Consider the following 17841-nt stretch of genomic DNA (forward strand, 5'->3'; position numbering starts at 1 on the left):
CTGGATCCACTATGGACTGGACTCTCACAATATTATGTTAGACCCACTCGACATCCATTGCATTCGGTCTCCCTAGAGGGTGGGGGGGTTACCCACATATGCGGTCCTCTCCAAGGTTTCTCATAGTCATTTACATCGACGTCCCACTGGGGTGAGTTTTTCCTTGCCCTTATGTGGGCTATACCGAGGATGTCGTTGTGGCTTGTGCAGCCCTTTGAGACACTTGTGATTTAGGGCTATATAAATAAACATTGATTGATTGATTGATTGATTGAACTGAACCCTTAAGTTGGAGAACTTTTTTTGCCTTTGTTTTGTTTGTGTTCTTAGGTTAAATCAAGGAAATAAAGAATGGTTGTATTCTGGTGGAAAACAAACACATTTGTTCCCAACTACAATTGCAATCATTTTTTAAGACTATTTTTGGTCCTGTACCGGCCCTCACAAGTTGTCCACCAGATGCCGCTGTTATTCCCATTCAAAGCATAGGGCATCGTTTTTAACCTTTTAGTTTTCAGCACGGATGCCTTTCAGGGCAGGCTGAAGTATCAAGTTATGACATTTATTTTTTGCGGCAGTTTCTAGGAAGCTGCCATGTTTTGTCTTGAGAACTTTGTGGGTTTTTTGTAGAAAAATAATGCACAACAATGTAAGTTGCTACCAATCATTGGTCCATAAAACTGTTCTTTTTGCCACTATCCTGTATGTACTCCATATGGTGCTGCTGCTACTGGAATCTCAATTAACATGACAGCACACATCTAGAGGATCAATAAAGTTACATATCAGAGTATATTTACATACAGGGTTTTTACATATAATTTATTTAGAAATATTACCAAAAAAAAAAATCAGTTTTTGGGGGCTGACATTTTTGTCATTGAAGTAAAATGTGAATTTTATGGTCCTAATTTTTATGACCTTGTTCTACCACAAATTCTAAAAGGAAATGTCTTTGTGTTATAAGAATTCGCATTCATGTCTATAATGTAAGATAAACACTCAAAAATAACAGTATACACACGCACATGGATTTAGGATTTATTATTGTAACCATAACAATAGGGTGACTCTCTTTATTTTAACCATCAATTCAATCATAACTTCTTTTTTCTTTTTAAATCACAGGCAATAGTTATAATAGTGCACTTTTTATACTTAAATTATGATACAGACATTTTTTTAAACACCTTTTTCTACTGACCCTTATGGATGGAGAATAGTTTACAATCTTGGCCACAGTTGGGTCAGTGACAGTGAAGGTGTCGTGTGTGTGTGTGTGAGAGAAGATGAATGATGATGATGGTGAGCAATCATAAAGTGAGTGATGAGGTGCTACACAACATGTGAGGGGGGACACGTTGCTCAAAAGGACGAGGCGGAAAAAACAAGAGGTGAAGCCTTTTAGAGTTTCAGTAGCGTTCCTCTGTTTAGACCTAAAAGTTCAATCTGCAGCAGTTTATTGTTACTCAGCCATCATCCACCAATCTCCCAGAGATAAACATGGTGAATGACATGAACAAAAAGATCCCTCTATACTGCTATCAGTGTCTTAGACATTTAAAAAAAAGTGCTAGAAAAACATTAATGGAAAAATGTTTTGTTGGCATATCTTTGCAAATAAATTAATAAATAGATGGCTGTATACGTGAATAAATATGTAAACAAAACAACTTAAATTAGCACTCATTGGACAACATCCTGGACATCTGTTGCATATTGTGCTGTATGGAAGACTGGTGATGAGTATCAGCTAGTCTATTAGAGTACTTGAGGAATACTACATGACCGTATGAGTCGCCGTGATGACTATAAACGCTGTGTTCTGAAAGGCTTTGCTCGCTTCTTCTCGTTCCAAAGTCCAGTTCAAGCAGGAATGTGATACAGTGAATAGATGAATATCCTGTTGTGTGTCCTTCATGGCAATACTCGGTAAGGAGGCAAGCTTGACAAGAGAGGCCAGGAATGTCTTTCTCTTTCAATGTGAGACAAAACAGCTCTGATGAGGTTCATGGAAATATTCACACATAGTGTTTTTTTCTCTCTCCATAGAGTAAGTTCATATTTCTGTTGAAATTTAAAAACAATTCTTCAGAGCAACAGGAGTCCAATGCAAAAATGGTAAATGCATTAGTTCATCTTGTCTCTGAGTAGAAATAGCAAGAAAGAAAATAATACCCAGTCTGTTTCATCTTTCCAGCACTGACGCATGTCTGTCTTTGCTGCTCTCGCTGCATGTCCTCAAAGGAAATAAATAACTAAATAAAAATATATTTTTCACATTCACTTACTTAGCTTACTTGGTTGGTTTTCTTTGAGTCAGTGTAGGCCGCTGCCTTCCTGAGCAGATCAGCTCAAGCCCACTCGGTGAGGAGGCCAAAGGATGCTAACGCTGCAGGTTTAATTAGCCGCGTGTTTTAGTATGGACTAGTAGTTGCATGTTGCCTGAGAGTGACATGAACACACACGGGTTAATTTTAGGAGTGAGAGCCATGACAACACGCTTAATTCTTTTTGGTATCAAATGCTGTAGTACAATGCTATGGTGGCCCAGCCTATCGGGTCATATCAGCTTCCTTTAGCAGGCTGATTTGCTAACTGGCATGCACATTAGCGCTTCAAAATCCTAGTTAGGACTTTGGGAAGCTGTATCTACCATGGATACCAAACTACTCATTCACATAGTATGCTTCCATTAAAGGATGATCCCATCTTTTTCATTTAAGGGGTTGGAATCCAGGTAATCCAAAGGATCAAAACCTTTGCTAAAAACAAAAGCACAATGGAGGAAGGCTCAATCCTTGCTAATATCTAGCTAGCCAAGGAAGGATAGCAGAAGTGTGTGGCTCGCATGAATGCTTGGAGATGAAGTTAAAAGAGTTTTACTGTTGGTTGGGCATCCTGCTGCGTGCTTGCACTTTGTAACCTACGGTTGAGATTGAGTTCCGTTGGTGGACAGCAGTCGGGTTCTCTCTTTCGCTGAGCCTCTGCGCTGCAGAACTCCCCCGCTGCCTCCAATGCCTGCGCCATCTGTTCGGTCGCCCCACTCGCACCTGTCGCCCCCACCCTCTGAGCGCCTCGAGTTTTGGCGGGTGGGGGTCCTGTGGGGTCGTCCGTTCTTCTCATCTGGGAAAGGATCAGGAGACGAGAACAGAAAAGTAACTTTTACGTACACATGCTATACTTATTTTTGAGGCAATTTGAAGCTCCGATTAGGAAAACAAGTCAACACCTTTTATACATCTATAGCCTTTTTCTGTGTTGATTGAGCTGTGTTGAAGCAGCAAAAAACGACATTGTGTTAAATGAAGAGTTTCCTGAAGCTGTCTCTGATAGTTGATATAATAATGTAATTGCATCATAAAGCCGACATGAACTCCATGGTGTTCAGGGATGAATAGTCTCTCCTATTGCTATTGTACTATTTTTTCAGCTATAGTAACATTAATCATTAGTAATGTAGTAGCCTAGTTTTGAATGGCAGGGTCCCAGCTATCACATGTTGATAAAGATATAATATTCACATAATAAAAATCAACTACAGGCTTCCCAAATGCTGTAATAAATTAAGCATGATGAGTTGAGCATATGTCAGCATGTGGCCCCACTTTTAACTCTTTTTTTTCAAACGCTTATTAAGTTGACTTAGTAAGTCATTATTTTGTCATCATTTTGACTTAGTAAATTACTAAGTCAAAATATTGAAGTCATAATAATGACATACTTAGTATCTCAGGTAAGTAGGACTGTTTTGCGTTTTGAGATATATATCGCCATTCAGCAAATGGAGTGGAAAACCAAAAATTGTAGGCTTCTTGGAGACGTGATGGCGATAGCCCGAGTTACACTATTCCTTCACCCACCCACCTGTACCGGGCGACGCCCCCTGGGAAAAACTGTACATGTTGGTGTGTTCACAGCATCCAAAGCCTGTTTTATTGTGTTTCACGCGTAGCATTTAGTAGGCTATTAGCCAAGCTAGCTGCAGGCTACAAACAACGTACATCTATCCATCCATCCGGTTGCGGGGGATTGGTGGAGCCTATCTCAGCTGCATTCGGGAGTAAGGCGGGGTACACCGTGGACAAGTCGCCACCTCATCGCAGGGCCAACACAGATAGACAGGCAACATTCACACTCACATCCATTCACTTGGGACAATTTTAGTGTTGCCAATCAACGTACAGTATTTTTGAAAAAAGCATACCGTCTGTTTACGTTTAGTCATGGGTAAGCACAAAAATGAATGAGTATTATTTTTGGAACAGTAGCACAGTGATCAAAGTATTCAAAAGTAATAATGGGCTTATTTTTTCAGGCAAACCTGCATATGAATAGATGATCAAAGTATTCAAAAGTAATAATGGGCTTATTTTTTCAGGCAAATTTGCATATGAATAGAGGCTGGGCACCCTCACTCAATAACATAAGAGACACATAAGAGATGAAAGCCACAGATTATGGGCAAATTGAACGGAAGACAAAGAGCCTTAACAGCCTTTGCATTCTGAAATTCTTCACCGGTATAAAAACTGACTCTGTTGACAAAATATAGATACGTTTGGTTTCCACAATGGCGGCAGCTTACTCAAATTACTTGTTCACTGGATATGCTCGTATATATAAATTACACCAATTTTATCTTGTTTTCTCTCAATGTAGCGGTCATTTGGAATAGTGTACAACAGTGTGCCTCGGTATAGTCCCTTGATCTTTTATTTTGTACGATCCATTTTAATCCAGTTTGTTGCTGTCGCTCACATTACTGCGGGTGCAGTACAGCCATGTAAACAAAAGTTTTGACAAGCAAAAATGGCTACAGCTGCCCCACAATTCATTGCGTAATCACATGCCCTTTCGAGCCCTATAATATAAATGTAAATCATTTTAAACACTGCTTTTTTTATTAATTATGATCAATTGTATTTTTATAGCTAGGGTACAATGTGGAAGCAGGCAATAATTGGAGAGTGGCATAACATAGTTATTTTTAATCAAAAGGTAATTTGTACCCCGCCTTCCGCCCGATTGTAGCTGAGATAGGCTCCAGCGCCCCCCGCGACCCCAAAGGGAATAAGCGGTAGAAAATGGATGGATGGATTATTATACGTATTGCACAATACAGCAGCAACAGAATCAATGTTGTAATAGCATGTGTTTCACACTCCTGGTACTTTAAATGTAGATACATTGCACATACTTTCATTCTTTTACATTAAAGTGCTACATAAATAAACTTTTACCTACTCAGTGGCCTAGTGGTTAGAGTGTCCGCCCTGAGATCGGTAGGTTGTGAGTTCAAACCCCGGCCGAGTCATACCAAAGACTATAAAAATGGGACCCATTACCTCCCTGCTTGGCACTCAGCATCAAGGGTTGGAATTGGGGGTTAAATCACCAAAATGATTCCCGGGCGCGGCCACCGCTGCTGCCCACTGCTCCCCTCACCTCCCAGGGGGTGATCAAGGGTGATGGGTCAAATGCAGAGAATAATCTCGCCACACCTAGTGTGTGTGTGACAATCATTGGTACTTTAACTTTAACTTTAACTTTTAAAAGATGTTAAAAAATGTTTAAGATGTATGTGTATATATTTCATGAGCTACATGATTTGCCATGATGCATGCACAATCTCACCAGATAGGGCTTGCACCAGGGGTTGATCATGGGAGCTGAGAAGCTGGGCTTGGATCGTTTCCACCACTCGTCTGAACCTGCGACTTGGACCTAAAGATGCACACGCAAATGTTAATTAACAGCAGTGGTTATCGTACCAAGCATTATTACTGCATTTCCAGAGCATAAAGCATAAAGTTGAAGTTTATGGTGAAGTTTAATGAGAAAAACAATGCTGTCATGATCCCACATGACAGTTTTGACTTTGTTCACAATTTTCTTGTGTTTTGTATAATTTCCTGTCCTGGTGCTCCTATTATGGTTCTACTTCCTTTTGAATTCCTTGTTTTGCTGCACCTTTACTCTCTGTTTTGATTCCTGCCAGTACACCTGTTTTCCAGTCGTTAATCTAGCCTATTTAGTCTCGCCTGAGCTGGATCATTGCGCTTTGTACCTTGACAAGTATTGGTCTTTTGTGCACTTCCATGCTGTGCTAGTTTGTTTTGCACTACCTCTGTTTTCCCTAATTAAACAGACTTCTTTCCTGCACATTGCTCTGCATCCTTGGGTTTAGACCAACAATGCCAACACAAGAATGTAACAAATGCATGTGTACAAATGAAGCATGTACCCTCCCTACCCCAAACAAATGCTTTACACATAATAGGTACTCTCTGCAGTTGAGTACTTATAAGCCCAAAAATGCTTTATAAGGAAATACATTCAAACAATCAATCAATCAATAAATAAATAAATGAATAAATCGTCATTTTTATAGCACTTTTCATGCACAGGCAAGTGGCAACACAAAGTGCTTAACATAAAAAAAATATTAACTAAATAAATAAAAGACAAAAGAAAACCCACAAACATAACACTATTGACAATAACAAACAGCCTCTTTGGAGCATCCACACTGGGCAATAACTAAAATGAACACCATCCAAAATATATTACAAAACATTCTAAAGTATATTAAGAAATGTAATTTAAATAATACATTAATACATAAATAAAACATTACATTGAGAGAATAATATCAATACATAGAATAGAAAATAACAGCACATAATTTCTTTTTAAAAACCTAAGGAGGGTTTAAAATGATCAGTAAAAAGCCTGATTAAGAAGGTGAATCTTTAACCTTTTAATAAAAAAGAAATCAACAGGCTCTGCAGGCTGATCCACAGGTGGGGGCCATAGTGGCTATATGCCGCCTCAATTTGAGTCTTTGTTCTGGTATTTGGTAAAGATAAAAGTTTGTGGCCAGAGGACCTCAGGATCTGTGAGGGTTGATACAGTAAAAGCAGGTCAAATAGATAAGAAGGCGCAAGGCATTTAAGACATTTAAAGACTTATAATATAACTTTAATATCGACCCTGAAGAGGACATGGAGCCAATGTAGCAACTTTAGAATTGGTTTAATGTACTCCCGCCCTCTGGTCCTCATCAGCACGCGCACCTGCGTTTTGTAATAATTGTAGAATTCTAATATTCGTTTTGGAAAGACTAGGGAGCAGACCGTTACAATAGTCTAAACGACAGGAAATAAAAGCATGCCTTAGCATCTCTGTGTTGGCCTGAGACAGAAACGGGTGGACTCTCTTTCTCTTACTTTTGTATTTTGATAATGGATGGATGGATATACATTCTTTTAACTTACCTGATATGAGGGTGAACGTCACGCTGTAGATTCCCGTCTCTCTCCTGCCCTCCCTCTCGGTCCTCTCCCGGTCCCGCTCCCTCTCGCCCTCGGAGAAGGCAATATCCACCTGAAACTTGACGGGCTTCTGGAAGACGGAAGGGCCGCCGGAGGACTTGTATTCGGCTCTGAAGCTTGTCTGGGAGATGACGCTGTGGCTGAGCGATGGGATCTGTGTGGTGGGAAGACAGAGAAGAAGCCGAGAGACCGACAGACTTACGAGGCGGGAGAAGTACGGAGGGCCGACGTGAGTGTAAAAGGGAGACAAAGGGTGAGGGTGAGGAGAGGAGAGAAAGAGTGAGCCGTGGGCGAAAGCAAAGTGATTCATCAACATGCAAGACTGAAATAAAGAGGACACAGATATAAAGACTGAGATGAAGCGCGTAGGTCAAGAGAGTGAATGTGAATAAGGCCAAGCTAGTGAGCTTAGTGATATGTGACAGCACAATAAATACTTACAGACAGGAAAGCGTGGACAATGTCGGCTTTGACAGAACTCAGAGGTTTGTCTCTGATCACCACAAAGATCTGCTCCTCTTTTTCCAGGCCAATGAAGTTGCCAAACCACGACTTCTTAGCCAGCCTGTTAGGGCACGAGAAGCAGAAATAATCAAAGAGGAGAGCAGGAATTTGGACATTTTAACATTTAGGTGACTTACTCAGGGCTGGATTCTGGTGTTAAACTGGACATGTCTTCTGATGTTGGAACTAAAATAGACAAGTTTATTTACATGTGCTATTCTGCATATAATATAGATAGAATTGGTGCACACATAATGCCAGCATCCTCTGCAGTGGACATTTCTGTTTTGCATTACAAATGTTTCATGAATTTGTAACCGACAAAGGAAACGTAATGTCAGCTGCAGAGGATGCTGGTTCTCAAGAGGATATACAAGGCCATTCACCTTGCAGTTTGCGGCGATGGAACCGAGGTGAGCCCAGCAAGTTGTTCTTAAAAGAATTCAGGCGAGTTCTCCAATGGGCGGAGCTGCTGGCCGCTATCCCGCTTCCTCCTCCTGGGCTGGAGGGCGGGGTCAGCGAAAGAGAGCCCACCCCGCCCCCTCCCTCTGCCCGCGAGGAGGATGAGGACGAGGAGGAGGAGGGTGGGGTGGAGGAAGGGTGGTGAGGGTGGTGGACAGGGGTGCCCAAAGGCGTGGGCAACGGAGAGCCCTGGGGAGTGACCTGTGGCACAGAGTGGGCAGAGTTTGGGTACAAGCTCTTAGTCACGGACTTAAGGACAGATGACGAAGGGAAGAAGAAACGGGGAATGGGTGAGAGAAGCGGAGAAGGGGATGGGGAGCGGGAGGATGGGTTGTGTAGAGGCAGGGATTTGATTGGCTGGAGGTGAGGCCTTTCGGTGGGTCCCTTGGTGGGCAGGGTCTGGGTCTTTGGATGGGGGGGAGCTTTGGGCTTTTCGAGGGCCCGTGCTGTGCGAAGTGTCGTGACGCTTCCCTGTGTGGGCTCCTTTGTTTGGGGGGTAGCGGCAGCAGAGGTGACATCAGATTGGCTGAAAGTGAAGATGGGGCTTTGGTAGGACTGGGGAGTGGGTTTTGTGGGTTTGGGGCATATGGAAAACAAGAAAGAGAGGGGATGGAACATGGAGAAAGAAGGATGGAAATGAATATCATGCTTCATGACAGAAGACTGCATCTTGTGAGTTGTGAAAGTGTCCAATGAAAGTCTAACCGTGACAAAACATTGATATCATACAGCGACAGTTGTGATAGAGACAGGTGCAATGATTCAATTACTTTCCTAATTACTCGCACACATTAGCTGTTCATGCAAGGTATGGAAGAGAAGTGACATGAGCAGAGTAAAAAAGTGAAAATGTCACACAAACCTGCCGAATGAGGTTTAACCTGAGGAGCTTGATTTGTGATAATGTTCAAAAATAATTAGAGGAGATTGATACATGGGATGTTTCTGGAGGTTAGGTGTGGTTTTAACAAAACATGTGCAATGTAATCATTTTCAAAGTATTCTTGTACAAAGTATCGGTTATAGACTTTACATCAGGGGGATAAAAATGTTACCAATAGACTTTGGCGTTTTGTTCAGCCATTGCCAGCAAGTAGAGCAGCAACAGCTGAGTCTTACCCTGGGACTACTGAGAGGGCTGGAGGAGAGACCAGTGGAAGCTCCACTCACTGAGCGAGACCTGAAGGTGCATCAAAACAGCTCATTCATTAAAATGTACATAATGTTGTATTCCACACAGAACATACGTTTGATGTACTGTACCTCTGACTGTGTGCGGTGTCCAGGGCCCTGCGTGGAGGCGTGGGAGACCCCTGTTCAGTGACACTTAGCACCTCCAGGCTCTTCCTCTCTGGACGGCAGCGTCCGTGTCGCGTCAGCATGGGAGAGTCAACACGCTTTCTAGGAGGATCTGCACAGTAACCATTAAAAATCACAAATTTGCATGCATTTATATGGACATCCTCAGGCAGGCATCCTTAAATCAAGACTATAAAAATCCCCAAATAAGCTAGTCAGGCTACTTCTCAAACCTCCACCACAGATCTCACCTCACTCCTACCCACTTCTGCAAAGTGGGCTTGCTCAGCATGGAAGACAGAGTTACACAACTTGCACTGAACCTCGTATACAAAATTTGTTACACCTCCCTGATACTGATGTACATGTCAAACTACTTGACTGCCATAACCACAACACTCGGGGGAGTTTCACAAATCACATCAAACCCAGATTCCAATCTAACAAAGGTCTTAACTCATACTCCTTTAGTGCCACTTCAATATGGAATGCACTCCCAAAAGGTGTAAAAGAAAGTGCAAACTGTCCTCCTTCAAAACCGCACTGAAAGAGCACCAGGTTTCAAATTTTACCCCAAAGCATCCTCACCCTCCACATCCCAGCCTTGGATTGTAAATAATTGTATATATGTTTTCTCATGCTCTCTGAGCTTCTACCATTCACTGCTTGCTGTAAATATCCCCAAAAAGTTGGGAACTACAATTCTACATTATTATGATGCCTATAGTGATCATTATTTTGTATAATGACTGTATTATGCTGATAGTGTAACCCGCCTTCCGCCCGAATGCAGCTGAGATAGGCTCCAGCACCGAAAGGGACAAGCGGTAGAAAATCGATGGATGGATGGATATATTTGTACCATGAATGGATTATCGAGTACCCCGACTTAAACAAGTTGCAAAAGTTATTCAGGTGTTACCATTTAGTGGTCAATTGTACAGAACATGTACTGTACTGTGTAAACTTTACATCATCATATAATGTATTCTCTTCCCTCACAATCTGCTAATAAAAGGCTTCAATGAGTGAATAAAAAGGACTACTAATCATTCTGTATAGTTGCTATTTGCATTTTGGTCAGAGTTACATTATTCAAACCAAAAAATATAACAAGAACACCACCTTATGTTTAACAGAACATATATATTTTTTTAATTTTCCATATTTCTAAAATTACTATCTCAATATTATAAATTGCTAAGGGCAGTCTGATAACAAACCCACACGCAACAAGCAACTAACAATTTGCAGTCATGCTTTTGTTGCAATAGACTGTACATTCAATGATAGACCATGTTAGTAGCTAAACTTTGTCAAATCACTATTAGCTGATAAAACAATTTAACTAATGTATGTGCGTGATGTACGTGGGGCGTAGTTTATGTGCTTAAAGCCAGAAGAGGGTGGGATATAACGCTTAAAACACTTTCAAAGGTTAGCACCCTTTCAACAGCTGCTTGAGGTTACCAGCATCCCTTTAAAGAACTGTGGCAAAAGCTGAAAGTATCTTCAGCTGCAGCTTCCCTTTAGAAGTGAAGCTATACTGCCTCCTAGGGACTGACCAGCATCATTACGTGGAGGCAAGTCCTCGTCCTCATAGCTGGGGTAGCGCTCTTTCCTGTCAAGCAGTAGGTAATAAATCATCTTCTCTTGGTTTTCTCTGAAAGGAACAAGCACAACAAATAAGACACAGTCGTTAAGGAGTTCAGAGGCGTACAAGAAAAGTGAAGAGTACCCACAATGGAAGTCTGTGTTTTTGCTTAAAATTTCACCATCTGGCCTCTTCTAAAGACAATCAGTCAACACCTTTAACAATAACCCAATACAAAACTATTTATGTTTTCAAAAGGAAGAACCTCACTTGATTGATTATTCTAAACAAATTTTAAACAACAGCCTTTCTTTTTTATTTATTTACATTTTTTGTGGAATGGCTGCCTGAGTTCAAACAGGCGTCCCTTGTTTCTATTCAAGTCGTCAGCTTCTTTTTATTAGCTATTAGTTTAGCACGCTTACTAGTCAGCGTTTTTTTGTGCCGGCTTGATCAGCTCTATCAACATGCTTCTCTCTTCATCTATATATATATATATATATATATATATATATATATATATATATATATATATACACACATATACATATACAGTATATATATATATTGAACAATTTCCCTTGTGGCTCATTAAAGTTTGTCTAAGTCTAAGTCTAAGTCTATAAACATCCTCAACCCTATAGAACATGAGTCTAAATGAAAACCACAATTTGGAAAGATAGCAGGCGCTTTTAAAGGGCGCACCTTGAAATGGAATTAACTATAAAACATGAGTTAAAGCCTTGGATAAATTCCTTTGTAAAAAAAACAAAACTGATCTTAGCAGTTTGGAACAGGACTAATAAAAACCAGATGGCACCAATAACATCCTAAAATTATAGACAATTTCATTTGAGGTACAACTGGTCTCTAAGTAACCCATTTGTCATATTTGGGATTGTGAAAAAAAATGAAGGGGTGGCTTACTCTTCACATTGCAAATCCCGCGTGAGCTTGACCCTGTCTCTGAAACAGCCCAGCGAGTGCATGCTGTCAAGCACATCTGGGTCCAGCTCAGTCAGGGATAAGATTCGCCTCCCACACACTCTTCTGGGAGGAGGCTGCTCTGGACAAGGCTCATTACGACCACCCCTGGGACACACACATGCGTGACATGAGTATAATGAACGTGACTGAATATGATGTAGCATTGCTTAAAAATAGTACTTCACAGACAAATGACTGTATACTCACAGATACCAAGCATGTTTCTGAATGGTCTCAAGCTGTAAGACAGACAAGAGGAGAATGGTAACATTATTTTTTATAGAGGTAGCACAGAGTTGAATCTTTTCCATTTTTGTTTCTATATTATTGTTGTGTCCCTACTCGCTGTTTAAGTCCATCCATCCATCCATTTTCTACCGCTTATTCCCTTCGGGGTCGCGGGGGGCACTGGAGCCTATCTCAGCTAAAATCGGGCGGAAGGCGGGGTACACCCTGGACAAGTCGCCACCTCTTCACAGGGCCAACACAGATAGTGTTGCCAATCAACCTATCCCCAGGTGCTTGTTTTTGGAAGTGGGAGGAAGCCGGAATACCCGGAGGGAACCCACGCAGTCACGGGGAGAACATGCAAACTCCACACAGAAAGATCCTGAGCCCGGGATTGAACCCAGGACTACTCAGGACCTTCGTATTGTGAGGCAGACGCACTAACCCCTCTTCCACCGTGCTGTTTAAGTCATTCTAAAAAATCTTGTTTTTAATGATGTCACTTCATGAAGGGAAAAAACTATTTACTCATGGACATGATACCGCATCTAACCCACTGCTAAGTAGATGAGCTTGCTAAGGAAAGGCTTTGCTTCCATCTTGAAATAAAGACTGGAAGTCTTCCAACTATCCTGCATAAGTGGGAACTGTAGGTTTCATGATTTTGTTTTAGTCAAAATATAGGCTAACCTAGCATGATGTTGCTGCTAAAATGTTAGTGTAATGTTAGCAATTTAGCTCACATAGCCAGGGACGTCAAAGTGGAGAGGCAAATGGGGATGTGAAACCACGTCATATATTTTAATATAAAATAAATATAGCCATGAAATTTCAATTATAAATTAGCTTAAATCAAAAGAGAGAACATCTAACTACTTACACCTCCCTATCAAGAATGCAAAATGTTTAATTCTCCCTGAATAGCGGCAAACCTAGCATGGAACACTTCACTCAACACAGACATCCTAACGTCATCAAAGCTCACCCTTAAGCAGTCACACGTAGCACCATTATTTTGGGACAAGGATAAAGTGATAGAAGAAAGGTAAAAATACATGTTTCTATTGGATTTCTATTTGGTTCTCAATTGGTCACATCTAGTCTTAGATTGGTCAGATCCTCAGATCTATTTATTATGTTTTAAGTTTCACTTTTGCATCTCATTGCACATAATTGTGGTGCGTTCAAAGGCCATGAATTAAAGTTATAAAATGAGATGTCACTAGTTTTTAAAGATAGTTGGAGAGTGGAGACTTAACCTCCAAGAGATGCACTAATGACATTATTGTGTATTATTATAATTCGTACTAGCCACTGATAATAATCCTATGTGAATCAGCCAATCTCTACTTTACATTGTTTACACAAGTAAAGGCAAAATTCCATATTTCTACATACACATTTAAGTTAATAATGGCAGGTTATATTATTATTTAAATTATTATTCTGGTCACTTTGCATAGATTTTATATTTTTGGCCAAAAATAACTAAACTAAATTATTTAGAGGGGTTTAAGTAGATATGCTTTTCCCACCTTTGAAAAGTCAAAATCCTTACTCAAGGTTTTAAATGTGTTTTAAAAAGAGGTTTTCAATTAAATCCGTGCAATATCTGGTTTTTAACATATCAAATGTGTGTGTATGGGGCGGCAACATTGGGTTTAGGGTGGGATGGAGGGCCTATCAGGAGTCCCCATGTATGGGGCCCAGAGTGTGGTGCTACCTGTCTACACTTACTGTAGCTATGTCTTTTATGTCCTCCTCTCCCACCCTCTTAATGTTTTTATACTGATATATGGCATCTACTACGATAGATAAGGGCAGTTACAGTGGACGGTATATGTAAAAAGAGGATAAGTGCACAATAGCGCTTCTTCGGAGGAGAAAGGTGTACATAAACACAGTTTATTAACAACTAACACACAAAACATGGTGTGATAAAACCACTTTTAAACTGTCTAAATTCTAACAGCAAATGTAAGATTTTGTCCAATACATGACTGTGAAACCACTAAGACTTATTTAATATTGCTATTAAAAGGTGTGTACATAGAATGGATATGTGGATGTGGGTATGACCCACAGTCACATACCGTTAGTCGCTTTTCAGGGTTGACCTCAATCATGCCCTTGAGCAGGGACTGGCAGTCCGGGGGTATGAAGTGCGGCATGTGGAACACGCCGCTCTTTACTTTCTCCAAGAGCTGCCGTAAATTGTCATGGTCGAATGGCAAGGCGCCCTGGCAAGGGTGGAGAGCACAAAAGGGTGGTCAATAAATAGGAAAACACTGAACTCCAGACCTTTAAGTCCACAAAAAGACTTACCACCAGCAGAGCAAAAAGAATGACACCACAGCTCCATACATCTGCTCTCCTACCATCATACTTCTCTCCCTAGCAAAGACAGAATCCCTTATGAGCCATAACATTTATATAAAAGCAGATGCCATTTGGCACATAACAGGAAATGTGTTTTTGGCACTGACAAATATCACTTACCCGTATGACTTCAGGGCATGCGTAATGTGGTGATCTGAGGTAAAGAAGAGTGTTTGCATTATTACATGTGCATTCCAAAAATTTGATGTTTGGGGTTTTTTCGGAGCATATTTTTTCTGACTGCACTCACCCGCAGCTAGTCTCCAACAGACTGTCTCCCACCTGGAGGGACGCCATGCCAAAGTCAGCGATACGGATGTTGTTCTTCTCATCCAGCAGCAGGTTCTCAGGCTTCAGGTCTCTGTGGCTGCATCAGTGCATAAATAATGACTGTTCAGTTTAAAGAAACTTCACTCTTTTAGGAATCATTACTAGTTGATTTACTCAAAAACTGTCCTTAGAAAATGTATTACACAACCTACACCAGGTCAAAGATCTTCCTAAATAATCAAGCATAACATTCAACCACTTAAACAAATATTGTTTAGAAATGCAAGTAAATAACTATAATTTGAGTGTTGATGCCATAATCAATAATTATATACTTTATTATTTTTTGTTTTAAAAAAAAAGTTAATATACAGGAACAATTATATTTTAGCACTAAATATATAATTTAGGTTAAAGGGCTTATAAATATTATTTATCATATTATACACAGTATAATGATTGTTGTAATATTCACTAATGATGTTCATTTAGGGATATATTTTAGCATTATATATATAATTTAAGTTAAAGTTTCTACGTAGTACAGTCGCTGCTCGTTAATCGCTGTTCTGTACATGACCGTGATAAACTCATTTTCATCAAAAAACAGTTTACAACCTTCTAAATATTTTTTCAACATCATTAGAGCCCGCTGGATATGTGACTAACAGCCTTTAGTCACCTTTACACTCTTTTGACCAATATAGTGATGAAAACAGTACTGAACAGTGCGCTATGATTGGTTTGGTCTCCTCTCATGGCCAATACTACTGTAGAATTTATATTTTTAGTTCATTTAGTCACTTTTTTATGCTTGAAAATGCTTAATTTACGCCAAACATGTTGAAAAATGTGCTTTTAAAAAACAGCGATGTGGTAAAGCCACTAAATTTGAAGCGTGCTGTGGCAAGAAGCGACTGTATAATGATTTTGGTCATTACAAATGTTTATTTAGGTGTAACCTAAACCCATAATTTGTGTGGTGGTCTAAAACATTTGTTAAGGAGGAACTGCACTTTTTTTTGTCTGTAAGTATGTCATACAGTGCATCTGGAAAGTATTTACAGCGCTTCACTTTTTTGTTATGTCACAGCCTTATTCCAAAATGGAATAAATTCATTTTTGTTCTCAAAATTCTACACACAATTCCCCATAATGACAATGTGAAAAAGTTTTTAAGAGCTTTTTGCCACTGTATTACAATAATAAAGCAAGAAATCACATGCACATAACTATACACAGCCTTTGCTCAATATTTTGTTGATGCAACTTTGACAGAAATTGCAGACTCAAGCTTGACACACCTATCTTTGGGGAGATTTACTCATTCCTCTTTGCAGCACCTCTCAAGCTCCATCATATTGTATAGGAAGCGTCGCTGCACAGCAATTTTCAGATCCCTCCAGAGACGTGTAATCTGATTCAAGTCTGGGCTCTGGCTGGGCCACTCAAGGACATTTCCATAGTTGTCTATAAGCCTTTCTTTTGATACCTTGGCTTTGTGCTTAGGGTCGTTGTTCTGCTGAAAGATGAACCGTCGCCCCAGTCTGAGTTCAAGAGCACTCTGGAGCAGTTTTTCATCCTGGATGTCTCTCTACATTGCTGCATTCATTGTTCCCTCTGTTCTGACTAGTCTCCCTGTTTCTGCTGCTGAAAAACATCCCCACAGCATGATTCTGCCACCACCATGCTTCACTGTAGGGATGGTATTGGCCTGGTGATGAGCAGTGCCTGCTTTCCTCCAAACATGACACCTGGCATTCATGCAAAATAGTTAAATATTTGTCTCATCAGACCAGATAATTTTGTTTCTCATGGTTTGAGAGTCTATTAGGTGCATGTTGGCAAACTCCAGGTGGGCTACTATGTGTTTTTTACTAAGGCATGGCTTCCGTCTGCCTACTCTACCATACAGGCGTGATTGGTGGATTGCTGCAGAGATGGTTGTCCTTCTGGAAGGTTTTCTTCTCTTCACAGAGGAATGTTGTACCTCTCACAATGTGACCATCGGGGTCACCTCCCTGACTCGAGCCCTTCTTTTCCTATTGTTCATTATAAACGGCCGGCCAGCTCTTGGAAGAGTGCCGGTGGTTCCTAACTTCTTTCATTTACGGATGATGGAGGACACTGCGCTCATTGGGACCTTCAAGGTAGCAGATATTTTCTTGTACATTTGCCCAGATGTGTGCCTTCAATCAACCCTGTCTCAGAGATCTACAGAAAATTATTTCGACTTCATGCTTAGTTTGTGCTCTGCCATGCACTGTCAAGTGTGGGACCTTACATATAGACATTGTATATGTGCCTTTCCAAATCAAGTCCAAATCATGTCCAAACAACTGAATTTACCACAGGTGGACTCCAATTAAGTTATAGGAACATCTCAAGGATGAACAGTTGAAACAAGATGCACATGAGCTTACTTTTGAGCTTAATGGTAAAGGCTGTGAATACTTATGTACATGAGATTTCTTTGTTTTTTTTGGGTTTTTTTGGATCAATCTACAAAAATCTCGAAAACAAATGTTTTCACATTGTCATTATTGGGTGTTGTGTGTGAAATTTTGAGGACAAACATTTATGTATTCCATTTTGGAATAAGGAATAACATAACAAAATGTGGAAAAAGTGAAGCGCTCTGAATACCTTCCAGAAGCACTGCGTAGTAGCAAGTTGGGGGCATTTATTTATTAAACTGCAGAAATCGTCTGGTTAGTTTGGGGTTGGGTTGAGGGCCTACATATTTTTTTCTGTGTTTTTGTTTTGTTTTTTAAATATATT

The 17841-nt window shown here is 40.4% G+C and overlaps 1 protein-coding gene across 7 annotated transcripts in view; it reads right to left on the minus strand.

The window, feature by feature from the left end:
* Positions 1–1033: 1033 nt before the first annotated feature.
* The window catches only part of brsk1a (BR serine/threonine kinase 1a), a 20403-nt gene continuing 3595 nt past the window's right edge, over positions 1034–17841 (minus strand). The window contains exons 5-20 of one of the 7 annotated variants that reach the window (XM_061967724.1): positions 15041–15157; positions 14911–14944; positions 14737–14805; positions 14505–14651; positions 12391–12422; positions 12124–12288; positions 11168–11265; positions 9567–9714; positions 9423–9483; positions 9166–9192; positions 8228–8504; positions 7979–8027; positions 7779–7902; positions 7281–7491; positions 5638–5727; positions 1034–3138 (exon numbers count right to left, since the gene is read on the minus strand). In XM_061967724.1, coding sequence (XP_061823708.1) covers positions 2927–3138; positions 5638–5727; positions 7281–7491; positions 7779–7902; positions 7979–8027; positions 8228–8504; positions 9166–9192; positions 9423–9483; positions 9567–9714; positions 11168–11265; positions 12124–12288; positions 12391–12422; positions 14505–14651; positions 14737–14805; positions 14911–14944; positions 15041–15157 — 1861 coding nt within the window. In that variant the 3' untranslated portion in view covers positions 1034–2926. Of the gene's footprint in view, positions 3139–5637; positions 5728–7280; positions 7535–7778; positions 7903–7978; positions 8028–8227; positions 8859–9165; positions 9193–9422; positions 9484–9566; positions 9715–11167; positions 11266–12123; positions 12289–12390; positions 12423–14504; positions 14652–14736; positions 14806–14910; positions 14945–15040; positions 15158–17841 lie in introns of all 7 variants that reach the window. The other 6 variants (XM_061967726.1, XM_061967725.1, XM_061967721.1 and 3 more) reach the window with 6 other exon arrangements.

The sequence above is a fragment of the Nerophis lumbriciformis genome, linkage group LG11, assembly GCF_033978685.3.
Source record: "Nerophis lumbriciformis linkage group LG11, RoL_Nlum_v2.1, whole genome shotgun sequence".
In the NCBI taxonomy this organism is placed as follows: Eukaryota; Metazoa; Chordata; class Actinopteri; order Syngnathiformes; family Syngnathidae; genus Nerophis; species Nerophis lumbriciformis.